This window comes from Trematomus bernacchii, unplaced genomic scaffold, assembly GCF_902827165.1.
Source record: "Trematomus bernacchii unplaced genomic scaffold, fTreBer1.1, whole genome shotgun sequence".
Taxonomy (NCBI): domain Eukaryota; kingdom Metazoa; phylum Chordata; class Actinopteri; order Perciformes; family Nototheniidae; genus Trematomus; species Trematomus bernacchii.
In genome coordinates this window covers 816,349-843,921 of record NW_022987631.1, presented here as the reverse complement: position 1 = coordinate 843,921, position 27,573 = coordinate 816,349, and the positions used below count along the sequence as shown (strand labels likewise).

The following is a 27,573-nucleotide window of genomic DNA, read 5'->3' as shown; positions in this document are numbered from 1 at the left end:
GTGTAGGGGTAGGTGTAGGGTAGTGTGTAGGGGTAGGGTGTTGTTGTAGGGGTAGTGTGTAGGGGTAGTGTGTAGGGGTAGGTGTAGTTAGGGTGTTGTAGGGCGTGGTTTGGGATTGGGCCTCTCTCTCCTGTTGAACTGTTCCTTTAAAGGCCGCTACACACCCACCTGAGACCAAAGAACGCGTACCGAAGGCGTCCCGACTTTTACGTCGGCTACGATTCATGTTGAATCGTAGCCGACGGGCGGTGTGAAAAGGTGCCGTAAAGAGACGACGGTGCGGGACACACCAACCTGAGTAGGGCGCCGCGAATGCCCGACTGCCTGGTTGGTGTGCAGCCAGCTTTAGACTCTCTCTGGGGGAACACTCGTTTGGCGCCATCTGTTGTTGTGACTGTGTAATTACATCGAAAAGTCTAGACCCCGAATAGAAGACTCTTTTTCAGATTATATTCTAGGAAAAGAAACCCTGTCTTATATTCAGGTCAATACGGTATTTTGGACAGATTCAAAGATTAGTCATGAAAATTATAGTTTTTCGGGGCGGTTGTGGGACGTAAAATAATAAAAGAGACCTGCCTTCCCTGTAAATAAAGTAAATAAACTAGTCTATAGTACAAGTACATATAATATTGACAAAGTACACTTATAGGATGCTTTGTGTACCTGGCGCCCTGGCCGTCCTTCATCCTGTACAGGAGCCCCGAGCTGTTCCTCAGCAGGTCCAGCTGACCCTGTGGAGACAAAACAACCCATCAGAACTACAAACATGGCTGCTCCGAGCGGCCAATCAGACGCCAGGACAGAGAGAGGGGACTGACCAATGAGAGCAGCTTGTTGATGGCCAGCGCTCTCTGCTGCGGATCCAGGTGAGGCATGTCGTTCTGAATCACTGCGTCTGTGATGCCGTGAGGAAACTGCTGACACAGCGCTTTGATCCTACACACACACACACACACACACACACACACACACACACACACACACACACACACACACACACACACACACACACACACACACACACACACACACACACACACACACACACACACACACACACACACACACCACACACACACACACACACACTCTTTAAAGTAGAGACACTACATACTGATACACCTGAACTCAGCAGAGAGGACTCTTTATAGAATACACTACATACTGATATACACCTTAACATCAGCAGGAGAGGACTCTTTAAAGTAGAGACACTACATACTGATATACACCTGAACATCAGCAGAGAGGACTCTTTAAAGTAGAGACACTACACACTGATATACACCTGAACATCACAGGAGAGGACTCTTTAAAGTATAGACACTACTACTGATATACACCTGAACATCAGCAGGAGAGGACTCTTTAAAGTAGAGACACTACATACTGATATACACCTGAACACAGCAGGAGAGGACTCTTTAAAGTAGAGACACTACACACTGATATACACCTGAACATCAGCAGGAGAGGACTCTTTAAAGTAGAGACACTACATACTGATATACACCTGAACATCAGCAGGAGAGGCTCTTTAAAGTAGAGACACTACATACTGATATACACCTGAACATCAGCAGGAGAGGACTCTTTAAAGTAGAGACACTACATACTGATATACACCTGAACATCAGCAGGAGAGGACTCTTTAAAGTAGAGACACTACACACTGATATACACCTGAACATCAGCAGGAGAGGACTCTTTAAAGTAGAGACACTACATACTGATATACACCTGAACATCAGCAGGAGAGGACTCTTTAAAGTAGAGACACTACATACTGATATACACCTGAACATCAGCAGGAGAGGACTCTTTAAAGTAGAGACACTACATACTGATATACACCTGAACATCAGCAGGAGAGGACTCTTTAAGTAGACACTACTACTGATATACACCTGAACATCAGCAGAGAGGACTCTTTAAAGTAGAGGCACTACATACTGATATACACCTGAACATCAGCAGGAGAGGACTCTTAAAGTAGAGACACTACATACTGATATACACCTGAACATCAGCAGGAGAGGACTCTTTAAAGTAGAGACACTACATACTGATATACACCTGAACATCAAGCAGGAGAGGACTCTTTAAAGTAGAGACACTACATACTGATATACACCTGAACATCAGCAGGAGAGGACTCTTTAAAGTAGAGACACTACATACTGATATACACCTGAACATCAGCAGGAGAGGACTCTTTAAAGTAGAGACACTACATACTGATATACACCTGAACATCAGCAGGAGAGGACTCTTTAAAGTAGAGACACTACATACTGATATACACCTGAACATCAGCAGGAGAGGACTCTTTAAAGTAGAGACACTACATACTGATATACACCTGAAACATCAGCAGGAGAGGACTCTTTAAAGTAGAGACACTACATACTGATATACACCTGAACATCAGCAGGAGAGGACTCTTTAAAGTAGAGACACTACATACTGATATACACCTGAACATCAGCAGGGAGAGGACTCTTTAAAGTAGAGACACTACATACTGATATACACCTGAACATCAGCAGGAGAGGACTCTTTAAAGTAGAGACACTACATACTGATATACACCTGAACATCAGCAGGAGAGGACTCTTTAAAGTAGAGACACTACACACTGATATACACCTGAACATCAGCAGGAGAGGACTCTTTAAAGTAGAGACACTACATACTGATATTACACCTGAACATCAGCAGGAGAGGACTCTTTAAAGTAGAGACACTACATACTGATATACACCTGAACATCAGCAGGAGAGGACTCTTTAAAGTAGAGACACTACATACTGATATACACCTGAACATCAGCAGGAGAGGACTCTTTAAAGTAGAGACACTACATACTGATATACACCCTGAACATCAGCAGGAGAGGACTCTTTAAAGTAGAGACACTACACACTGATATACACCTGAACATCAGCAGGAGAGGAATCTTAAAGAGACACTACATACTGATTATACACGGAAATCAGCATGAGAGGCACTCTTTAAAGTAGAGACACTACATACTGATATACACCTGAACATCAGCAGGAGAGGACTCTTTAAAGTAGAGACACTACATACTGATATACACCTGACATCAGCAGGAGAGGACTCTTTAAAGTAGAGACACTACACACTGATATACCCTGAACATCAGCAGGAGAGGACTCTTTAAAGTAGAGACACTACACACTGATATACACCTGAATATCAGCAGGAGAGGACTCTTTAAATTAGAGACACTACATACTGATATACACCTGAACATCAGCAGGAGAGGACTCTTTAAAGTAGAGACACTACATACTGATATACACCCTGAACATCAGCAGGAGAGGACTCTTTAAAAGTAGAGACACTACATACTGATATACACCCTGAACATCAGCAGGAGAGGACTCTTTAAAGTAGAGACACTACTGATATACACCTGAACATCAACAAGATATTCAAATAAATAAGGGAATAGTTTCTAATGATGGGATGTTCATGTGTGTCACATTGTGTTAATGCCTTGTCAACATGCTGCTGGGATGAATAGGGGATTTGCTGAGGATAGCCCTTCAGTAAAACGCAGTTAAAGAAGTGATGCAATGTTGAGTTTCTTGGTGTAAATAAGCAGCCAGGTGTACTGGAGGATAGCGGGATGAACAGTGAGCCCCCCCCCCGGCTGAGGACCTGTCAAAACAGCTGTATTTTATGGTCTGTGTGTCTGATAGTGATCGTTAAACTCTAAATGTGAGGGAAGGTAAAGGGGGTTCTGCGCATTGATCTCCGGGTGAAGCTCTCCCTCCGCGGACTGACCTGCTCTCCACCTCCGCCAGGTCCATGCCCTCCTTCTTCACCGTGACGTCACTCATCTTCTACCTGAGTATCTTCTTTATTCTCTATTCTGTGTGTTCCTGAGGAAGCTCTGGAGCTAGGTAGCCTGTTAGCATCAGGTTAGCATGGGAGCTAATGTTGACATGCTGAGTTCAGGGTCCTTAGGGGGGAGTTAGCGGGGCCGCCCTGAAATCTGCCTGTTCAAAAACATCTGAACAAAATAAAGAAATAAAGGCACTAGGTTATCTTTCGCCACTTTTTAATAAAATGTTCCATCTTTTTCACAAATACAGATGTGTGTTATCCATACAGTCTATGGTGTTATCATGTCGCCATTTTCACAAAAATATACTATGTTTTTATTTCTCAAAATAACAAACTAATCCTATTTTGCGGAGATTGATGTAAAATATTATTATATATTCAAACCATAGACTGTAAATGGTTTAAACAAGCAGAAAGAAGAATGATGGTACACAACATTAAACAAACAATACAAATGTGACGTTTTTAAAAATATGTATTTTATAGTCCAGTTCATCCCGGCGGGGCGGGCGGGGACTGTGTCTCTGTAGAATCCTCAGGGTTTTATTAGCCCCGCCCCTCCGCTCCGTGCCAGTAGACAACGCAAGCGTACAGCTCGTTGCTATGGCGACGCGTCCGAACAGTCAACAGCAGTTTAACGGAAGTGTGTTTTTTAATCGGAGCTGAAATCTGAAGTAAGTAGACTTAATTATCTTTAAGCTTTATTATAATGAACTTTACTTAATTATAATAATGATATATATATAAATACAAGAGGATAGAGTTTCTCTTCATTCCCGTAGGAACATCAGGGAAAGATGTTTCATATGGTTTTACTGTTGATGTCACGGTTTGATTTATATTTGAACTCATATGCTGCTGCTGTAACCAAAATCATTTCACAATTTGGGATCAATAAGAATCTAATCTGTAATGTTCAAAAAGCTCTTTATTGTTCTCATACTGCCTGTGCTGCAACACCTCTTTTCACCCTCTGTCTGAAACCAGAGCTGCTCTGATTGGTCAACTACTTAGAGATGTCCCGCCCCTTAGCCTATCACGTACAATGTGTTGGAGCGCTGGCCAATAGAAGCACTAGTGTTACACAGTGATGTCACCGTGGTATTTATACTTTTACTGAGTACTTCTTCCACTCTTCTGATTGGTTGACTTACAGGAGGCCATCGCCATGACAGCAGGAGCCGTGTCAGCGCCGCTCATCATTCCCATCATGCACCTGCACACACACAGAGCCAAGAACCACGTGGACACACACACACCTGTGTCCATGCACTCAGGTACACACACACACACACACCCTTTTTATTTTTGTATGGAAGCCCCACTTATATTAGATATACTGTGTGTGTGTGTGTGTGTGTGTGTGTGTGTGTGTGTGTGTGTGTGTGTGTGTGTGTGTGTGTGTGTGTGTGTGTGTGTGTGTGTAGATACCCCCTCCTCTCAGATCTTCTTTTCACTGGACGGCTCGAAGCCAGAGGCGGAGCCTCGGGGGGGCAGCAGGAAGTACAGTGGGCCGCTCCTGTTGCATGCTGGGAAGGTGACGGTCAGAGCGATGGCTGTCACCAGGTAATAAATACACTATGATCTTAAAATACTGCGTTCCAAGTAAAAGTCCTGAAGTGTTATTATTATAACATTTAAAAGTTCTCACAATGTCACGATATTATTATAGAATATTAAATCATCCTGACTTTATAACTAACAAATAATTGTAATCAATCAAAGTTTATTTATATAGCCCAATATCACACAGTTATGGTGAGAAGAAACCAGTAGTGGAGAGAAACCCCCCAGTTAGTGGAGAAACCCCCCAGTTAGGGGAGAAACCCCCCAGTTAGTGGAGAAACCCCCAGTTAGTGGGGAAACCCCCCAGTTAGTGGGAGAAACCCCCCAGTTAGTGGGGAAAACCCCCAGTTATGGGAGAAACCCCCCAGTTATGGAGAAACCCCCCAGTTAGTGGGAGAAAACCCCCATAGTGGGGAAACCCCCAGTTAGTGGAGAAACCCCCAGTTAATGGAGAAACCCCCCAGTTAGTGGAGAAACCCCCCAGTTAGTGGAGAAACCCCCCAGTTAATGGGAGAAACCCCCCAGTTAGTGGAGAAACCCCCCAGTTAATGGAGAAACACCCAGTTAATGGGAGAAACCCCCCCAGTTAGTGGGAGAAACCCCCCAGTTAGTGGGAAACCCCCCAGTTAGTGGGAGAAACCCCCCAGTTAGTGGGGAAAACCCCCCAGTTAAGGGAGAAACCCCCAGTTAGTGGGGAAACCCCCCAGTTAGTGGAGAAACCCCCCAGTTAATGGGAGAAACCCCCCAGTTAGTGGAGAAACCCCCAGTTAGTGGGAGAAACCCCCCAGTTATGGGAGAAACCCCAGTTATGGAGAGAAACCCCCCAGTTAGTGGAGAAACCCCCCAGTTAATGGGAGAAACCCCCCAGTTAGTGGAGAAACCCCCCAGTTAGTGGGGAAACCCCCCAGTTAGTGGAGAAACCCCCCAGTTAGTGGAGAAACCCCCAGTTAATGGGAGAAAACCCCCCAGTTAGTGGAGAAACCCCCCAGTTAGTGGAGAAACCCCCCAGTTAATGGAGAAACCCCCCAGTTAGTGGAGAAACCCCCCAGTTAGTGGAGAAACCCCCCAGTTAGTGGAGAAACCCCCCAGTTAGTGGAGAAACCCCCCAGTTAATGGGAGAAACCCCCCAGTTAGTGGAGAAACCCCCCAGTTAGTGGGAGAAACCCCCCAGTTAGTGGGGAAACCCCCCAGTTAGTGGAGAAACCCCCCCAGTTAGTGGAGAAACCCCCCAGTTAATGGGAGAAACCCCCAGTTTAGTGGAGAACCCCCAGTTAATGGGAGAAACCCCCCAGTTAGTGGAGAAAACCCCCAGTTAGGTGGAGAAACCCCCCAGTTAGTGGGAGAAACCCCCAGTTAGTGGAGAAACCCCCCAGTTAATGGAGAAAACCCCCCAGTTAGTGGAGAAACCCCCCAGTTAGTGGAGAAACCCCCCAGTTAAGGGGAGAAAACCCCCCAGTTAGTGGAGAAACCCCCAGTTAATGGGAGAAACCCCCCAGTTAGGGGAGAAACCCCCCAGTTAATGGAGAAACCCCCCAGTTAGTGGAGAAACCCCCCAGTTAGTGGAGAAACCCCCCAGTTAGTGGAGAAACCCCCCAGTTAGTGGAGAAACCCCCCAGTTAATGGGAGAAACCCCCAGTTAGTGGAGAAACCCCCAGTTAATGGGAGAACCCCCCAGTTATGGAGAAACCCCCAGTTAGTGGGAGAACCCCCAGTTAAGTGGAGAACCCCCCAGTTAGTGGAGAAACCCCCCAGTTAGTGGGAGAAACCCCCCAGTTAATGGGAGAAACCCCCCAGTTAGTGGAGAAACCCCCCAGTTAGTGGGGAAACCCCCCAGTTAATGGAGAAACCCCCCAGTTAGTGGATAAACCCCCCAGTTAGTGGAGAAACCCCCCAGTTAGTGGAGAAACCCCCAGTTAATGGGGAAACCCCCCAGTTAGTGGGAGAAACCCCCAATTAATGGGAGAAACCCCCCAGTTAGTGGAGAAACCCCCCAGTTAGTGGGAGAAACCCCCAGTTAGTGGAGAAACCCCCCAGTTAGTGGAGAAACCCCCCAGTTAATGGGAGAAACCCCCCAGTTAGTGGGAGAAACCCCCAGTTAATGGAGAAACCCCCCAGTTAGTGGAGAAACCCCCAGTTAGGGCGAAACCCCCCAGTTAGTGGAGAAACCCCCCAGTTAGTGGAGAAACCCCCCAGTTAGTGGAGAAACCCCCCAGTTAGTGGCGAAACCCCCCAGTTAATGGAGAAACCCCCCAGTTAATGGGAGAAACCCCCCAGCTAGTGGGAGAAACCCCCCAGTTAGTGGAGAAAACCCCAGTTAATGGGAGAAACCCCCCAGTTAGTGGAGAAACCCCCCAGTTAGTGGAGAAACCCCCCAGTTATGGAGAAACCCCCAGTTAGGGAGAAACCCCCCAGTTAGTGGAGAAACCCCCCAGTTAGTGGGAGAAACCCCCCAGTTAGTGGGAAACCCCCCAGTTAGTGGGAGAAACCCCCCAGTTAGTGGGAGAAACCCCCCAGTTAGTGGAGAAACCCCCCAGTTAGTGGGTAAACCCCCCAGTTAATGGGAGAAACCCCCCAGTTAGTGGGGAAACCCCCCAGTTAGTGGAGAAACCCCCCAGTTAATGTGAGAAACCCCCCAGTTAGTGGAGAAACCCCCCAGTTAGTGGAGAAACCCCCCAGTTAGTGGGAGAAACCCCCCAGTTAGTGGAGAAACCCCCCAGTTAGTGGGAGAAACCCCCAGTTAGTGGAGAAACCCCCCAGTTAGTGGGAGAAACCCCCCAGTTAGTGGGTAAACCCCCCAGTTAATGGGAGAAACCCCCCAGTTAGTGGGGAAACCCCCCAGTTAGTGGAGAAACCCCCCAGTTAATGGGAGAAACCCCCAGTTAGTGGGAGAAACCCCCCAGTTAGTGGGAAACCCCCCAGTTAGTGGAGGAAAACCCCCCAGTTAGTGGAGAAACCCCCCAGTTAGTGGAGAAACCCCCCAGTTAGTGGAGAAACCCCCCAGTTAATGGAGAAACCCCCCAGTTAGCTGAGAAACCCCCCAGTTAGTGGAGAAACCCCCCAGTTAATGGGAGAAACCCCCCAGTTAGTGGAGAAACCCCCCAGTTAATGGGAGAAACCCCCCAGTTTGGAGAAAAGAGGAGAAACCCCCCAGTTAGGGAGAAACCCCCCAGTTAAGGGAGAAACCCCCAGCAGTTAGTGGAGAAACCCCCCAGTTAGTGGGAGAAACCCCCCAGTTGAGGGAAAACCCCCCAGTTAGTGGAGAAACCCCCCAGTTAGTGGAGAAACCCCCAGTTAGTGGAGAAACCCCCCAGTTAATGGGAGAAACCCCCCAGTAGTGGAGAAACCCCCCAGTTAGTGGAGAAACCCCCCAGTTAATGGGAGAAACCCCCAGTTAGTGGAGAAACCCCCCAGTTATGGGAGAAACCCCCCAGTTAGTGGAGAAACCCCCCAGTTAATGGGAGAAACCCCCCAGTTAGTGGAGAAACCCCCCAGTTAGTGGAGAAACCCCCCAGTTAGTGGAGAAACCCCCCCCAGTTAGTGGGAGAAACCCCCCCAGTTAGTGGAGAAACCCCCCAGTTAGTGGAGAAACCCCCCAGTTAATGGAGAAACCCCCCAGTTAGTGGGAGAAACCCCCCAGTTAGTGGTGGGGTAAAGGTACTGAGTGTCTCTCCCCCTCTGAATACCTGTTAGACTTTAATAGAGTTTCTCTGCAGTGACGGCAGACGCAGCTCCACGGTGACGAAGGTTTTTATCGTTGATCAGGCCGATCCCAACAGGAAGTCGAGCGAGGAGGACTTCCTGCTGAGCGACCTGCAGGTAAACACTCTGACATAACGGTAACGAGGTAGCACAGTTTCTTGAATTAAACACAAGTTCTTGTTCTTCTTCCAGCGTCCGTCTGAAGGAGCCTCTGCTGGTTCTCCACTGAGGCCTCCAGGTACATGGGACTGTATCTTATCATCATTCATTGATATGATGTCAGAGGGTCGGTCAGCATGAGACTGAGGGAAAGGGAGCTTTATTATCCAAAGTTACTGTAAACCTTTGAATAATGTAGTTCATCTATTGGTAGTTTGTTTAAATGTATTAATGATGTTGTTTTTTGTTTGTAGAAGCGCATCATTCATTGATTTATTGTAAAATGAATCTGAACTTTTTGATCTGTTTCGATGATAAACTGAAGCAATTTCAAAATGAACCCTATTAACTGAGTTTTAAATTGTTTTTTTGTTAATTCCTACTTAGTGTATAAGGAAATAATGAAGAGGTACAAATGAAATGTTTTGAAAATGATATCTATGGAGGTGCTGATGCTGTTGTGATAGGGGGTCAAAGTTACCCCCCTTGGCGATTCTAGTGTTAATAATAACAAACTTTACTTAAAGGGGACCTATCATGCAAAATGCACTTGTGTACGTCTTTTCTACATGAATATGTGTCCCCGGTGTTCCAGGGAACTCACCAAGTGTCAGAAAACACAACCCTCTCTATTTTCCTCCATACCCAAATCTCTAAAAAAGAGGCTGCAACGGATCTGATCAAAACTGATCCAGATTTGAACACTGTCCTGACGTCAGGACGGTGGCGCTACGGCTATTGGGCCAACTCCACCAATCAGGAGGAGACAGCCACGGCCATTGCCGTTCGAAAGCGCTGGAGACGCTGTAGTACATATGCCAGGCCTGTAAGTGGCGCTGTAGTCTGCCACAAAAGCAGCGAAGAAGACTTCCCGCCCATAGTTACCATGGTTACCCTTCTGTTTATTCTCCGCTGTGGCTTTTTTTCTCCCTCCCCGAGGCAAGCCTTTGCTCCCGCTGCAAACGCGCCTCGTTCCCCTCGTTCCTTGGAAGAGGCGGAGAGGTGGGTGTTTGTCATCTGCTGGTGGACTAACCGGAGAGAATTACAGTGCTTGCCTCAACACCCACCTCTCCGCCTCTTCCAAGGAACGAGGGGACCGTGCGGCAGAGTTTCAGTTTCAGTTTCTTTCGCCGGTCAAGATGTCCGTTAAAGTTTAAATCTTCCGGACAAAATTAGAAAAGTGCCGGTCAAAGGTCTTCTTTGTTATTTATTGAGCTTTAAAACAAATGAATAACGACTCTATATAATAAAACACGGAGGACGGAGATCTATTTTTCTCCCCCTCTTCTGACTTCATCAGAGCACGCTCCCCTCTCCTGCAGGGGGGCGTGGTCAGCTGCAGCTCACAGAATCAGCCCCCTGCAAAAACAGGGCTGGAGAACAGCACATAGAGCGAAATGAGGCATGGCTAAAATGCATGATCTGTTTGGTATTTTGAAAACAGAAACGTATAAATATACCTTATATAGGTATGGCCCTACAATACATCATTTAAATATAGCATGATAGGTCCACTTTAAATAGCAGCTTTCAGACCTACAGTGGCCGACAGGTGCTACAGAGCCCCAAACACTTCAGGAGAACCACCATGCAGATACGGGGGTGAAGTAGAGCCTTTGCACCTGTCGGCCCCCGTACAAAGTGCTTTCAGATAAACAGAACACCTTTAAACTGATCCTCATGAACTCTAGAGTCACTGTGACGTCACTTCCTGTTTGTCTTCAGAGCCGAGGATGATGGGAAGCTCTCCTCTCGCAGGTCCTCGGTTTCTGATTGGTCGGCTGGGCTCTCCGAACAGAAAGCAGCAGACCGGACCCCCCCCACGTCCCCCAGCAGAGGTAAGACACTAACACTGTGGTGCTGAAACGTGTGTGAGCAGGTTTTCATTGAGCCGTTTCCTGTCTGTCAGAGCTCAGGTGGGTTGAGCAGCACGGAGACGTCCAGAATCCAGAGAGAGACCGACTTCCTAAGGTACGAAAACTCAAAAATCATATTAGCTGAACAGAAATGTTTTAAAGAAGGCAAGAACATGTACATATCAAAGAAATATAAAACATCATGGAGGGGAGAAGTGGATCAATCAATGAACCTGGTTTCCCTGGAGAAAAAAATAGATTAGAAAAAAATAGAAAAAAGTCTGAATTTTAAGATTTGAGAAAAAAATCAGTATTTTGGAAAAAAGTTAAAATGTTAAGAAAAAAAATTAAATCCGAGAAATTTCTGAAAAAGTTAGATTTGTTTTGATTTTGGGAGAACAATGTGGATTGGAGAAAAAGTCCACATTTAGAGACTTAGAGAAAAAAAATAGAATTTTGAGAAATTTCTGAAAAAGTCATAATTCTGATATTTTAAGAAAAAGTCAGAATGCAGAGAAACTACAGGAAAAAAAGGAAGGATTTCCTTATCTGTCTCACTCTGTCTCACTCTCCATGTGTGCTCAGTGTCTTACTCTCTCTACCTGTCTCACTCTCCATGTGTGCTCAGTGTCTCACTCTCTCTACCTGTCTCACTCTCCATCAGTGGCGGCCGGTGGTCTTTTTTTTTGGTGGGGCTCTTGACGTACCGTAAGTGACCTACCCGGGGGGTTTCCCCCCGGAATTTTTTTCGAGAAATGACCCCTTAAATGATGACTTCTGGTGATGTTAGAGGGGGGGGGAAAGGAGAAATCGATGCTTAAAAATATGAGAAGACTGATCAATACCTCCATAATCTTCAGTGTGGAAAATATTATTTATCAACCTCAACATCTACCACTTTACCAGGAATTTGTGTTCTCAGAACTGGTCTGTTTTTTTCTTTCTTAAAACTGTTCATGTTTTATGAACCAACACCTTCACCAAGTAGCTTTACAGTGAACTGCATGTGAGATATAAAATTAATAGCATCTTTTCAGTAGCATTAATTATAAATATTTAAGTGGTTCAATACAAGTCACTACAGCATTTCAAACTGAACTGTGAATAAATGCAATTTAAAAAAAATAACCACAACACAAAATGTCATAAATTGTGTTTTTTCTTTGTTTCTCTGAGGATTATTTACAAACAGGCTTATTTACATATAGCAATAACTCAGAAATGAAAAAGCTACATCGTCTAACACGAACAACCAGTTAGCATAATGATAATATATCTGTTATGTACAATGTAACTGGCAAGGCTAGAGCAAGAAAGAACATAAAGTTTGCAAAAGGTTTAAATAACTTCAAGTATCTGTCTTCAGATTACGTGGAGGTTTTAGTCCGATGGGAAGCAGATTTTAAGCGACACCGAAGATAAACCAAAAATGTGGTGGAGCTGCAAACCGTGTAGTGTTGCTGGGACAGAACAGGAGCTATAACCGTTGGAAAATACATCACAGACAATGCAACAAACGTGGAGACAGAACAATCACTTCTGTGATAAATGCCCACTTATTAATAAACTTCTAACAACCATGGGAAACCTCCTCTCTACATATAAAGTGATATCCAAGCATGGGAAACAAAAGACAGCATTTACCTGTTTGCATCCAGCTAGCCAAGCCTTTCTTGTGTACCAGCTACTTGTGAAGCCTCGTGTATAAATGTTGTCTTTTTCACGAGATTGCTGCGATATATTCAAATCGGGTTGGTCCGGTCCAAGGTCTTTAAGCAACAATTTATCTGCCAAACTTCTCCTTTCGAAAGGATTGGAGATTAGCTCTTGAACAGAATTAGGCGGGGACCGAGGTCCGGAGACTCCACCTGCACACGAAGCCATCCTCATCAACTACTGCGTCAACCGGATACGAGTCACTGTCCAAACTACTCACAGACTGCACTGGGCGCTGACATTGGCGCCCGGTGACCGTCATCTTTGACGACGCTGATTGGCTGAAATTATATTTTCGCGGCATAGTTTACACGTTACAGATAGCAACAGTCAGCTGCTAGTGGCTGCTGCTGCACTGGTTGAAGGCTCCTCTCTTAGCGCCCAGACGAGAGAAGGTGCATGGGCAAGGCCAGGCAGGAAACATGTGACTTATCAGTAACTTTAGACATCGTAACACAATTTTAAACGAGATTTTATTGTAGATTATACATTTGACTGATACCAATTATATAATATTTACCTTGTTCATTAAAAATTAAAATTAAAATATATATTTTTTTTTAAACATTTTTTTATTTTTATTTTAATTTTAATTTTTTTTTTTTTTTTTTTTTTTCAATATGGGAAGAGGTGGGGCGGCGCCCCTAGCGCCCCTATGGACCGGCCGCCACTGCTCTCCATGTGTGCTCAGTGTCTCACTCTCTCTACCTGTCTCACTCTCCAGGTGTGCTCAGTGTCTCACTCTCTCTACCTGTCTCACTCTCCATGTGTGCTCAGTGTCTCACTCTCTCTACCTGTCTCACTCTCCAGGTGTGCTCAGTGTCTCACTCTCCGTCCCTCCGACCCGTTCTCTCGGTTCTGTGCTCAGTGTGGAGCAGCACTTCCTGGTTTACCTGCACAGAGACCGCCCCCTGCTGAGGGAGGACAGGTACTGCAGCTGTTTATCTGTTTCTGTGAACCCACCTTTAAAAGCAGATGGATGGAATACATATATATATCATTATTATATATACGTCTACTTTCTCTGTTCTTGGCAGGAGAAAACTCAAACTGTAATTAAAGTAAGGATTTATTTTTGGATGATGTGATAAGGTCTGAAAAATAAATGAAGCTTTTGAAAAGCATGGGAAAGAATTAGAAGACATATATTATTGTTAAAACATTGATCAATTAATTACTTATTTCCTTCATATAGGCAATTAATACAAGATTTCTTCTTTAATTTGAGATTGATGGACATGGGGTGTGTGTGTGTGTGTTGTGTGTGTGTGTGTGTGTGTGTGTGTGTGTGTGTGTGTGTGTGTGTGTGTGTGTGTGTGTGTGTGTGTGTGTGTGTGTGTGTGTGTGTGTGTGCATGTAGGTGGTGTCCTGTGTGTCCTGTGGTTCTCGGGTTCCTGTGAACACTCGGAGCTGTTTGATCTGTGAAACCTCCGTCACACAGCAGCCTCAGGCCAGCATCAAACTGCAGGTCATATTACAATACATCCATTATTATAATATTTCTGTTTACATGAAGCTCTGTATCCTCTGGTGACGTAAACCATGACATACGTCCTTTAGATAACTTGCATTAAAGATGACAAAATGTGTGTGTGTGTGTGTGTGTGTGTGTGTGTGTGTGTGTGTGTGTGTGTGTGTGTGTGTGTGTGCGCATTCAGGATCATGTGATGTGTGTCAGCTGTGGTTGTGGGAATCCAGCTCAGGTCTCCAGATGTCTGACCTGTGAGAGCCGCCTGCAGCCGGTAAAACACTCTACTGTCTGTAGATCCATTATCTATTTTGAACATCATTAATGATCTCACTGTCTGAGGCTCAGGTTATCAGCGATGTAAAGTCTGACAGTGTGATCTGAATCAGAAATCATCTATCCGTCCCACAGCGAGAACATTTACAGAGTTATAGCAAAGGCAAAATAAAATAAGTACACTAACATATAATAAAGGGGCGGCAAGCACATGTTGATTACATCCAATTAGTACATAGTACAAATGAGTAGCATGATTATACCGTGACTCAGGGTTTTTACTCACTGTGACTCAGGGTTTATACTCACTGTGACTCAGGGTTTATACTCACTGTGACTCAGGGTTTATACTCACTGTGACTCAGGGTTTATACTCACTGTGACTCAGGGTTTATACTCACTGTGACTCAGGGTTTATACCCACCGTGACTCAGGGTTTATACCCACCGTGACTCAGGGTTTATACTCACTGTGACTCAGGGTTTTTAATCACCGTGACTCAGGGTTTATACTCACCGTGACTCAGGGTTTATACCCACCGTGACTCAGGGTTTATACCCACCGTGACTCAGGGTTTAAACCCACCGTGACTCAGGGTTTTTAATCACCGTGACTCAGGGTTTATACCCACCGTGACTCAGGGTTTATACCGACCGTGACTCAGGGTTTATACCCACCGTGACTCAGGGTTTATACCCACCGTGACTCAGGGTTTATACTCACCGTGACTCAGGGTTTATAATCACCGTGACTCAGGGTTTTTAATCACCGTGACTCAGGGTTTATACCCACCGTGACTCAGGGTTTATACCCACCGTGACTCAGGGTTTATACTCACCGTGACTCAGGGTTTATACCCACCGTGACTCAGGGTTTATACTCACCGTGACTCAGGGTTTTTAATCACCGTGACTCAGGGTTTATACCCACCGTGACTCAGGGTTTATACTCACCGTGACTCAGGGTTTTTAATCACCGTGACTCAGGGTTTATACCGACCGTGACTCAGGGTTTATACCCACCGTGACTCAGGGTTTATACTCACCGTGACTCAGGGTTTATAATCACCGTGACTCAGGGTTTATAATCACCGTGACAAAACTACCAAACCACAAAACTACAGAACTACAAAACTACAAAACCAAAAAACACAAAACTACAAAACCACAAGACTACAAAACTACAGAATTACAAAACAACAAACTACAGAACTACAAAACAACAAACTACAGAACTACCAAACTACAACAACAAAAAACTACAGAACTACCAAACCACAAGACTACAGAACAGAACTACAAAAACAGGGTTTTTACTCACCATGGCCCATTCTCATGTCTTCAAATGTCCCTCCTCGACTCCTATCCTCGAGACTTAGTCCCGCCCACAGGAGATGCGAGCGGAGGAGCCGAGGAGGGGAGCCGACGAGAGAGGAGGGGAAGCAGCAGGCGGTTAGAGAAATGAGAACTCCTCTCCTCTGAGTGGTCATTTTAAAGAGACGTCCATTAATGATGACAGGAGGCACAGCAGCCCTCTGTCTGATGGACAGATGTGTTCATGACCACTTATATATTTACTTTGATTCATTCACAGTGCGGTATAATGAGACAATAACAGGCTACAGATGCAGATGCACGCACACACACACACACACACACACACACACACACACACACACACACACACACACACACACACACACACACACACACACACACACACACACACACACACACACACACACCACACACACACACATATATATTTATATAAATATATACAATTTCAGAATCAAACGGAGCACTCTCATAATAACGTAACACTATCAGAGACTGGATATACCCCCCCCCCCCTCTCTGGTCGCTACAATGAGGGAAATAAATGACGGGCCAAAAGTTTTATTTACAAGTATTAAAAGTAAGCAGAGGACACCAAACCAACTGAGACCTGTCTGTCCGCTGCATCTACGCACACACTGCACCACACACACCTTCACCACACACACCTACACCACACACACGCACCTACAGCTCCTAAAGCATATAATCAGGCTACAGCCGTTGTGTATTTTATTTTGTGAAGCACTAAATGGTTTTAGAAAAATATCGACTTTGTTTGTAGATATCTACTAAACTAAAGCAGAGAGAGTAGGCCTGTTATACTGAGTGATATATATTATACACACTGCTCTGCTTTCTGCACGGACCTCACAGCTGTTGAAAGCAGTTAATAAAATAATATCCAGGGGATGCATGCAGAGCTGTGATTGGCTGAGATAAGTCCGGCCGTGCGTCTCGACTCTTTGAAACATCACTGTTGCCGGAAATGCATCCACGAAGGAGCCGTGGAGGACCGTGGAGGACCCATCAGTGTCTCCTCGGTTATAGCTCCTCCAGAGAGCCTCCTCGACGCTCGATGCTCGGTCCTCGATGTGCATTTCGAGAAATGAGATGTCCTTCAACATGGCGCGCTAAAATTCATTTCCGGGTCACTACCGGAGGACCGAGGAGTCGAGGAGTCGAGGAGGGACATTTGATGACATGAGAAAGGGCCCATGACGGAGGGACTCCTGTTCACCTGAGTTTATTGTAATTAAGTGTAACCTGCTGTGTTGCAGGCGGTGTGTGTGGGCAGCAGCGCCCCCTCTGGCAGGATGTTGAGCTGTTCTCGGTGTAAACGGTTGAACCGTTCTGACGCCAGATTCTGCGACTGGTGCGGCTCCAAGGTGAAAAGACTCTTAAATCACATATCTTTTACATACTCCAAAACTATTGGAACAGCGAGGCCAATTGCTTTATTTTGGCTGTACACTGAAAACATTGGGTTTGACATCAAAAGATGAATATGAGACAAGAGATCAGTATTTCAGCTTTTAATACCAGGTATTTACATCTAGATTTGTCAAAGAACTGAGAAGATGACGTAGTTTTTAACGGAACACCACATTTTAGGTGAGCAAAAGTATATGAACAGAGACTTAAAACAGTGTGAAACGTGAATAATAATCCAGATTTAGTTGCAAACCGTTTGCTTGCAATAACATAATAATAATAATTCCAATAGTTTTGGAGAGGACTGTACATAAGTCATAGTGCTAAGCTAGTTCTGAGAGTGAAGCATTGTGGGAGATGTAGTGTGTGTGTGTTTTTGCAGGGTCATGCAGTCAGTTGTGTGTTGTGTTGGCGCTGTGGAGCGAGTGCCCCCCCGAACGCCTCCTACTGCCCCGCCTGCAGCACCTTCCTTCAGGCTCCGCCCCCCCGAACATCCCGCAGTGACATGACAACACCTGTCGGGGGCGCCAAGGCCAAACAGGTAGCTGCCCCCCCACATCATGCTAATGCACAACACAGTATTTCATTTCATTTCATTTTGATTTGTTCCGTTCATGGTGTGCACAACTTAATGTATAACAATTATTTACAGAACATGTCTCTATAAACACACCGTACCCCAAAAGGAGCAGGGAGAAGATCATAATCTGATATGACCGGCCCCTTTCTCAACAAAAATAATTAATAAATAGAAATAGATGGTCTGTCCTTCATATTTACTCATTCACAGCCAATCATAACAGTATCGTAGAAAAATAAGAGAAACGTAAAAAAAAATACTTAGTTCCCACTTGACAGTTAACGGAAAGAAACTAAACTAAACAACAACAACAACAAACTTCACATAAACAAGGAAAAGTGCAACATCTGGGTCCTACTGGAGTCGAAGGGGGAAAGCGGCGCACAATAATAATAACAATAATAACAATAATAATAACAACAATAATAATAATAACAATAAAAATAATGATAATAACAATAATAACAATAATAATAATGGGACCTGCAAATAAAGAACACACATCGCAAATATTTACCAATGCAGGACCAGGGTACATGAACTATCACATTCCGCTTCATAAAGTCCTATTTTTCTTAATTTATACAAGTTCTGTAACTGAACAATACCTCTACAATTCTTCAGATCATTCTGTTGAGAACAGTTTTACACCGAAATACACATTTGTATGAACAGTTAACGTGACGCTCTCTGCCTGCAGGCTTCAGCACCGACTTCCCATGATGCAACCTTGCAGGCCACACCCTCTAAAGGCCCCGCCCCCCGCAAAAGGATGGCCCCGCCCACTGCTGAGTGCTCCACTCAGACTGTTGGACTCTATTACCCATCAGCCACCGAGCTGCAGAGGAAGGAGCAACAGAGAGAGAAACGCAGCAAAACAAACGCAGAGCGACAACCGGCGAGCGCCGTCAGCCCGGGGAGAGGTGAGGACTACAAAACTATAGAACTACAAAACCACAAGACTACAAAACTACAGAACTATAGAACTACAAAACTACAAAACCACAAGACTACAAAACTACAGAACTATAGAACTACAAAACTACAGAACTACAAAACCACAAGACTACAAAACTACAGAACTACAAAACTATAGAACTACAAAACTACAAAACCACAAGACTACAAAACTACAGAACTACAAAACCACAAGACTACAAAACTACAGAACTACAAAACTAGAGAACTACAAAACTACAAAACCACAAGACTACAAAACTACAGAACTACAAAACTATAGAACTACAAAACTACAAAACCACAAGACTACAAAACTACAGAACTATAGAACTACAAAACTACAGAACTACAAAACCACAAGACTACAAAACTACAGAACTACAAAACTAGAGAACTACAAAACTACAAAACCACAAGACTACAAAACTACAGAACTACAAAACTATAGAACTACAAAACTACAAAACCACAAAACTACAGAACTACAAAACTATAGAACTACAAAACTACAAAACCACAAGACTACAAAACTACAGAACTACAAAACTATAGAACTACAAAACTACAAAACCACAAGACTACAAAACTACAGAACTATAGAACTACAAAACTACAAAACCACAAGACTACAAAACTACAGAACTATAGAACTACAAAACTACAAAACCACAAGACTACAAAACTACAGAACTATAGAACTACAAAACTACAAAACCACAAGACTACACAACTACAGAACTATAGAACTACAAAACTACAGAACTACAAAACCACAATACTACACAACTACAGAACTATAGAACTACAAAACTACAGAACTACAAAACCACAATACTACACAACTACAGAACTACAAAACTACAGAATTAAAGAACTACAAAAAAAATCAGAAAAAAACTACAATACTACAAAACTACAGAACTACAAGACTACAGAACTACAAAACAAAAAAAACAAAAAACACAAAACTACAATACTACAAAAAACACAAAACTACAGAACTACAGAACTACAAGACCACATAACAACAGAACTACAAAACTACAAAACTACAATACTACAAAACCACAAAACTACAAAACCACAAAACTACTTAACTACAGAACTACAAAACTACGAAACTACAAAGATATGCTGAACGACGACAAAGAGCTGTCTTGTTGTCCTCAGGTTTCTGGAGGCAGCAGGTGGATCATGTGTGTTCTCACCTGAGGAGTTACGCTCAGAACAACGCCTCCTTCAGGACACTGCTGGGAGAACCTCGCCTCGGCCGGGTAACTTCAGCTCACCTGTACCACACCTGTACCACACCTGTACCACACCTGTACCACACAGCGCGGCTGTTTCTTATACCTTTTATGCCACACACTCACATGCATGTCCTCCTCTCACCTGTCCTCCTCGCTCCTCTCACCTGTCCTTCTCTCACATGTCCTCCTCTCACCTGTCCTCCTCTCACCTCTCACCTGTCCTTCTCTCACCTGTCCTCCTCTCACCTGAGGCCTGTACGACGAAGCCGGTTCAACCTAACCTGGATATGTTTGAGTTGCCCGGTTTACCTAATCCAAAACAAACCCGCTCTGGCTAAACTGTCCTACGACGCTGGTTATCAAGTGGATCGCTCAAGCCAGCCGTGTCCTATCTAGTTAGGTGCGCGTTCACATGAAAGGGGTGGTATCTGGAGCATTCGACCAATCTCAAACATGGACAAGCGTACTGACAGCACAGCGTCATACTTCCTGAATGAAAAGTGAACTTTAATATTAGTCAAATATGAAGAAGTTAAACTTTAAACATCCATGACTTAAACACTTTACCCAGGATCAAAGCCACATAGCTGCACCTGCAAGGTGAATACAGCTGGTAACAGAGAAAGTGTTTGAATGCGTACATTAACAGGTTTATGATATCACTGCCCCGTCTAAGACACGATCTGACTTTAATTACATTTGACTCCAGTGTTTGGTCAATTTAATGTGTTGCTTAAAATAATACTTCTGCATCCAGTATGTGACACTGTGAGTGTTGCACGGCCAGATACGGCTCAGCTGACTCAGATAAGGAAATATATGATACATTATGATGTGATATGATATGAATGATAATGGGACACATCGACGTCTGCACTCACAGTGCCACGGACTGTACGTAATGTTACTCTGATCCGGTTACTTATGTCGTGGCAGATATTTAAGTAAGCTTTCTTAACGCTAATGTTATAATAGTCAGATTGCTCTGAAGATGGGAGGGGATATTCTATTAATGTTCACGTTCACACAGTCAGTTGATTTTTGCCGGCCGTCTTTCCTGCAACGGCAGTTTTTCTGTATTTCCTCCATCCTGTAATATGACTTGATAGCTTTAAACTCCGCACACGGAGCTCTGATTGGTCAGCAGGCGGTGCTTTCACTGAGATGATCTCTGCAACCTAACCTGCTCCCGAGGAGGTTAGCCGCTCAGCATGATTTTCTCTTAGCGAGCTAACTTCAGGGAAAACTCTGGCTTTCCGGTCCTACGACGCTGGTTCTCTTTTTAGCGGGCTAGATCTCCATGGTAACTTATGCTGAGCGGCTAACCTCCTCGGGAGGAGGTTAGGTTGCAGGCTAAGAGATCAACTCAGTGAAAGCACCGCCTGCTGACCAATCAGAGCTCCGTGTGCGGAGTTTAAAGCGATCAAGTCATATTACAGGATAGAGGAAATACAGAAAAACTGCCGTTGCAGGAAAGACGGCCGGCAAAAATCACCTGACTGTGTGAACGTGAACATGAATAGAATATCCCCTCCCATCTTCAGAGCAATCTGACTATTATAACATTAGCGTTAAGAAAGCTTACTTAAATATCTGCCACGACATAAGTAACCGGATCAGAGTAACATTAAGTACAGTCCGCGGCACTGTGAGTGCAGACGTCGATGTGTCCCATTATCATTCATATCATATCACATCATAATGTATCATATATCTCCTTATCTGAGTCAGCTGAGCCGTATCTGGCCGTGCAACACTCTGTGTCACATACTGTATGCAGAAGTATTATTTTAAGCAACACATTAAGTTGATGAAACACTCGAGTCAAATGTAATTAAAGTCAGATCGTGTCTTAGACGGGGCAGTGATTTCATAAACCTGTTAATGTACGCATTCAAACACTTTTTCTGTTACCAGCTGTATTCACCTTGCAGGTGCAGCTATGTGGCTTTGATCCTGGATAAAGTGTTTAAGTCATGGATGTTTAAAGTTTAACTTCTTCATATTTGACTAATATTAAAGTTCACTTTTCATTCAGGAAGTATGACGCTGCGCTGTCAGTACGCTTGTCCATGTTTGTGATTGGTCGAATGCTCCAGATACCACCCCTTTCATGTGAACGCGCACCTAACTAGATAGGACACGGCTGGCTTGAGCGATCCACTTGATAACCAGCGTCGTAGGACCGCTTAGCGAGAGCGCGTATGTTTTGGATTGGGCCAACCGGCTAACTCAAACATATCCAGGTTAGGTTGAACCGGCTTCGTAGTACAGGCCTCTGTCCTCCTCTCACCTGTCCTCCTCTCACCTCTCACCTGTCCTCCTCAGATGGTCTCGGCTGTGATTCAGGAGGATCAACATGAGGTCACTGTGAGCGTCAGCTTCGTGTCGGCCGGACGGGAACCTCTGCAGGTCCTCATTTATTATCTCTGCCATGTTGTGGTTGTTGTTGTTTGATGATGACGATAGAGTTGGTGAATCTTGAACCCGACGACGAGGAAGATCATAATTTAAGAGCAAAGTTGAACAAACTGAGAGACTTGATTCATGAAATGCAAAACAAACATAAGACTGCAGACATAATTCTGATATTTTAAGAAACATTTTTTGATTTTGAGAAAAGTCAGTATGTGAAAAAAAAGTAAACATTTTAAGAAAAAAGTAAACATTTTAAGAAAAAAGTAAACATTGAGAAAAAGTAAACATTATAAGAAAAAAGTAAACATTTTAAGAAAAAAGTAAACATTTTGAGAAAAAAGTCAAAAAATAATAATGTTGAGAAAAAAACTGAAAACTTCTGGAAAAGTCATAATTCAGAATTTGAAAAAAAAGTCAACATTTTTATGAAAAAAGTCAGAATCCTGAGCATTTCAGAAAAAAGGCAACATTTTGGGGGAAAGTCAACATTTTAGGACAATTTACTTTTTAAGATTTTGAAAAAAAAATCCTGAGAAATGTCTGAAAAAGTCATAATTCTGATATTTTAAGAATTTTTCTTAGATTTTGAGAAAAATCAGAATTTGAAAAAAGTCAACATCTTTTGAAAAAAGTCAACATTTTAAGATTTTTTGAAAAAGTCAACTTTGAACAGACTGCAGTGTTTCTCAGGTGGATCCTGCAGGAGACGGAGACTCTCTGAGCAGCGTCACAGAAACATCTGCCCACAGAGGTAAGAACCAGCTCCATGTTAATAAACGTCATTGTTTAATATGTTTAAAAAGATGTCTTTTCTCCGTGACCTCACTTCCTCTGTTGGTCCTCAGGTCTGATGAAACCTCCCAAACTGAACCGGACTCCCAAACCTCCGGTGAGTAACTAATGTGGTGGAAATGTATCGAGACAAACTAACAAATAATTGTAAAATGGTGAGGAAACCTTTCCGTTATACTGAAATGAAGATTCTTGAAATAAACAGTCTTTAAGGGAGTTTATTCTTAAAGAAGGTAAATCGTCACAGAGTCAAGCAGTCTGCATCAGGAGGTCTGCAGAGGCTCTGAGATAGAGACAGGGAGGCGTGTGGCGCAGTGGCTAGAGCCTAGCTATGGGGATCAGATGGTCACAGGTTCAAAGCATGTCGTTGTGTCCCTGAGACACTTCACCCCAAAGTGCCCACAGTACTGAGTATGTGAGTCGCTTTGGATAAAAGCGTCTAACATGTAACATCTGTGATTGGTCCCCGGTGTGCAGGTGCTGGACGTGCAGCTGCTGGAGGAGCTGGGTCCGGGGGGGGGTCGGGTCAGCGCCGTGCAGCAGCTCCTGGACCAGGTACGAGCCTCAGCAGCCAATCAGACGCCTGCTCTGCTGATAAACTTCACTCTGATTGGTCTATTTCTCCTGCAGGGGGCGGATCCTTCCTGCTGCCACGGCGACGGCCGGCACGCGCTGACGGTTGCCGTGGTGAACGGTCACCATGACGTACTTCCTGTTTTGGTGCAAAGAGGCGCCGACGTGGACCAGCAGTCCGGACCGTAAGAGAGGAACCAGAAACAGACACACACACACACACACACATATATATATATCACAAAGTTAATTTGATATACAGTCAATGGAAAGAGACTCAATAAAAGCCACTACACTAAAGGAACGGCTGATATTTCATTTAAAAAGTGAGTTCAAGGGGAACGGGCGTTCAAAATCAAGTCAATGCAAAGAAAGTCTGTGATCTTCACAAATAAACGTCTCTCCTCAGTGACGGATGATTGATGGAAAAACAACTCGATTTGTTTTAACCAGTTAGTGCAAACACAATGATAATTCAGTTGAGTCTCTGCCTTCCTCATTGATCTTCTCCACTTCCAGATATTAAGAATTGAGAAAGAAAGACATCTGAATGTATTTCTGAAGCACCACCTCTGCCTCGCCTCAGTCACTAAAGCCTTTGCATCACGTGAGGTGGAGTCGGTAGTTTCTCTTCTGCTCTGCCTTCAACACCGAGCAGCGCCTCATTACTTTGACCAGAAACTAGGCCCGTCTCTTGATCTTCTAGGAGTTGTTGTAATCACTTAGTGCGAACCTTTATATATACAGTCTATGGTGCGAACACATGTGACCAATACGGACAGAGAAACAATGAGCATGAGAAAATACAACAGGTGCACTTTCTAACCTCCTCAGGAAGAGGACCACGGCTCTGCATGAAGCTGCAGCTCTGGGACCTGAAGGCCTGCAGTCTGCGAGAGTCCTGCTCAGGTAACACACACCTGCACACACACACCTGCACACACACACCTGCACACACACACCTGCACACACACACCTGCACACGCACACCTGCACACACACACCTGCACACACACACCTGCACACACACACCTGCACACACACACCTGCACACACACACCTGCACACGCACACCTGCACGCGCACACCTGCACGCACACACCTGCACGCACACACCTGCACACACCTGCACACACACACCTGCACGCACACCTGCACACACACACCTGCACACACCTGCACACACACACCTGCACGCACACACCTGCACGCACACACCTGCACGCACACACCTGCACACACACACCTGCACACACACACCTGCACACGCACACCTGCACACCTGCACGCACACACCTGCACGCACACACCTGCACACACACACCTGCACACACACTGACACACACCTGCACACACACTGACACACACACCTCAAGGTTCTTTATTGTCAATCTGACATAGCTACAGAGTAATTATGCAGTTGAAAATCTTATGTCACAGGCTTCTCCAACAATGCAACATAATAACATAACATAATAACAATAAGAGCAAGAGCAATACAAAAATAATAATAGTTATAAAAATGAAATAAAGTTATGATGTGGAATAGTGCAGTATGAGTCTATATACAAGTTATTGGAATGATATATATATATTAGGTATTAGATACATACTACTGAGTAGCAGTTGAATGTTTGATGTTGTTTCAACAGTTCAATTGTTTAACAGTCTCACTGCCCGCGGGAAGAAACTGTCTCCGAATCTTCTTGTCCTTGCCCGGATGCTGCGGTAACGTCTGCCAGACGGCAACAGAAAGAACAGTTTGTGGCTGGGGTGATGGGGGTCTTTGATAATCCGTAGTGATTTCTTCCTGAGCCGCTGGGAGTAAAGGTCCTCCATGGATGGCAGCTCCGTCCTGGTGATGTGCTGTGCAGTTTTCACCACCCTCTGTAAAGCCTTACGATCGAGGTCGGTGCAGCTGCCGTACCAGGCCGTCATGCTGCCAGTGAGGATACTCTCTATCGTGCACCTGTAGAAGTTGCAGAGTATCCTGGAATCCATTTTGAACCTCCTCAACCTGCGGAGGAAGAAGAGCCGCTGTCGAGCTTTCTTGGTGATGGTGGTGGTGTGAAGAGACCATGTCAGGTCCTCAGTGATGTGGACCCCAAGGAACCTGAAGCTTTTGACTCTCTCCACCGTAGTCCCATTGATGGCGATGGGGGCGTGTCCCTCTCCCTGCTGCTTCCTGTAATCCACAATCAGCTCCTTTGTTTTGCTGATGTTGAGATGGAGGTTGTTCTCCTGGCACCAAGATGTCAGGTTTTCGACCTCCTCTCTGTACGCCGTCTCGTCATCGTCTGTGATCTGGCCGATGACGGTCGTGTCATCAGCAAACTTCACGATGGTGTTGGAGCTGTGTGTGGCCACGCAGTCGTGGGTGAACAGGGAGTAGAGGAGAAGGCTGAGCACGCAGCCTTGAGGGGCACCGGTGTTGAGAATCAGGGTGGAGGATGTGATGTTTCCCACCCGCACTGCCTGGGGTCTGCCCGTCAGGAAGTTCAGGATCCAGTCACAGAGGGCGCTGTTGAGCCCGAGGTCTCTGAGCTTGATGGCCAGCTTGGAGGGCACAATGGTGTTGAATGCTGAACTGTAGTCAATGAACAGCATTCTCACATATGTGTTCCTGTTCTTCGGGTCCAGGTGTGAGAGGGCAGTGTGGAGGGTGAGGGCTATGGCGTCGTCTGTGGACCTGTTTGCTCTGTAGGCAAACTGCAGGGGGTCCAGAGATTCAGGGAGGGAGGAGGTGATGAATAATTTGACTAACCGCTCAAAGCACTTCATTATGATGGAGGTGAGTGCTACTGGGCGGTAGTCGTTGGGGCAGGTGATGATTGTCTTTTTGGGGACAGGAATGATGGTGGAGTGTTTAAGACATGTGGGGACTACAGACTGCAGCAGGGACCTGTTGAAGATGTCTGTGAACACCTCTGCCAGCTGAACTGCACACACCCTGAGAACACGGCCAGGGATGCCATCAGGTCCAGGAGCCTTGTGTGGGTTAACCCTTTTAAAGGATTTACACACATCTGCCCTATTTAAAACAAAAGGGCAGTGTAGCTCCTGGTCCCTCTGTACCTCCACAGCCTGGCTGCTCTCAAAGCGTGCAAAAAAACTGTTTAGCTCATCTGGGAGAGATGCGCACGCAGACACTCCCGCAGCACCCCCCGCTGCTCCTTTGTAGTCAGTCATTGTCCTTAGTCCCGCCCACATATTCCTAGTGTTACAGCCTTTGAAGTCAGATTCCACCTTCTCTTTGTACTGTCTCTTTGCATTTTTTATTGCTCTCCGGAGATCATACCTAGACTTCCTGAACTCCTCCAAATCTCCCGCTGTGTGCGCGAGAGTGCGCGCTTTCAGTTTGCCGCGCACCTCACCGTTTACCCAGGGCTTTTGATTTGGGAATGTCCGTACAGAAACCTTCGGTACCACGTCATCGATGCATTTCCCAATGTAGCAGATGACAGTGTCCGTGTGTGTGTTGATGTTATTGTCCTCAAACACACTCCAATCCGTAGATGCAAAGCAATCCTGCAGTGCTGAATCTGACTCCTCGCTCCATCGCTGTACTGTCCTTGTTATCGGTCTGTCCCTTTTAAGTTTCTGCTTG

At 45.0% G+C, this 27,573-nt stretch overlaps 2 protein-coding genes across 2 annotated transcripts in view; one reads left to right on the top strand and one right to left on the bottom strand.

The window, feature by feature from the left end:
- Positions 1-4,009, bottom strand: part of polr3f (polymerase (RNA) III (DNA directed) polypeptide F) — a 16,030-nt gene extending 12,021 nt beyond the window's left edge. The window contains exons 1-3 of the mRNA XM_034133045.1: positions 3,820-4,009; positions 822-939; positions 667-734 (exon numbers count right to left, since the gene is read on the bottom strand). Of these exons, the coding sequence (XP_033988936.1) occupies positions 667-734; positions 822-939; positions 3,820-3,875 (242 nt within the window). The 5' untranslated portion in view covers positions 3,876-4,009. The remainder of the gene's footprint in view (positions 1-666; positions 735-821; positions 940-3,819) is intronic.
- A 388-nt stretch (positions 4,010-4,397) lies between these two features.
- The window catches only part of dzank1 (double zinc ribbon and ankyrin repeat domains 1), a 28,883-nt gene continuing 5,707 nt past the window's right edge, over positions 4,398-27,573 (top strand). The window contains exons 1-20 of the mRNA XM_034133020.1: positions 4,398-4,556; positions 5,039-5,159; positions 5,310-5,448; positions 9,162-9,264; positions 9,340-9,385; positions 11,032-11,144; positions 11,216-11,277; positions 13,689-13,806; positions 14,239-14,346; positions 14,537-14,620; positions 17,240-17,347; positions 17,776-17,934; positions 18,674-18,896; positions 20,104-20,207; positions 22,512-22,595; positions 23,292-23,352; positions 23,447-23,490; positions 23,871-23,948; positions 24,024-24,151; positions 24,801-24,875. Of these exons, the coding sequence (XP_033988911.1) occupies positions 5,051-5,159; positions 5,310-5,448; positions 9,162-9,264; positions 9,340-9,385; positions 11,032-11,144; positions 11,216-11,277; positions 13,689-13,806; positions 14,239-14,346; positions 14,537-14,620; positions 17,240-17,347; positions 17,776-17,934; positions 18,674-18,896; positions 20,104-20,207; positions 22,512-22,595; positions 23,292-23,352; positions 23,447-23,490; positions 23,871-23,948; positions 24,024-24,151; positions 24,801-24,875 (1,946 nt within the window). The 5' untranslated portion in view covers positions 4,398-4,556; positions 5,039-5,050. The remainder of the gene's footprint in view (positions 4,557-5,038; positions 5,160-5,309; positions 5,449-9,161; positions 9,265-9,339; positions 9,386-11,031; positions 11,145-11,215; positions 11,278-13,688; positions 13,807-14,238; positions 14,347-14,536; positions 14,621-17,239; positions 17,348-17,775; positions 17,935-18,673; positions 18,897-20,103; positions 20,208-22,511; positions 22,596-23,291; positions 23,353-23,446; positions 23,491-23,870; positions 23,949-24,023; positions 24,152-24,800; positions 24,876-27,573) is intronic.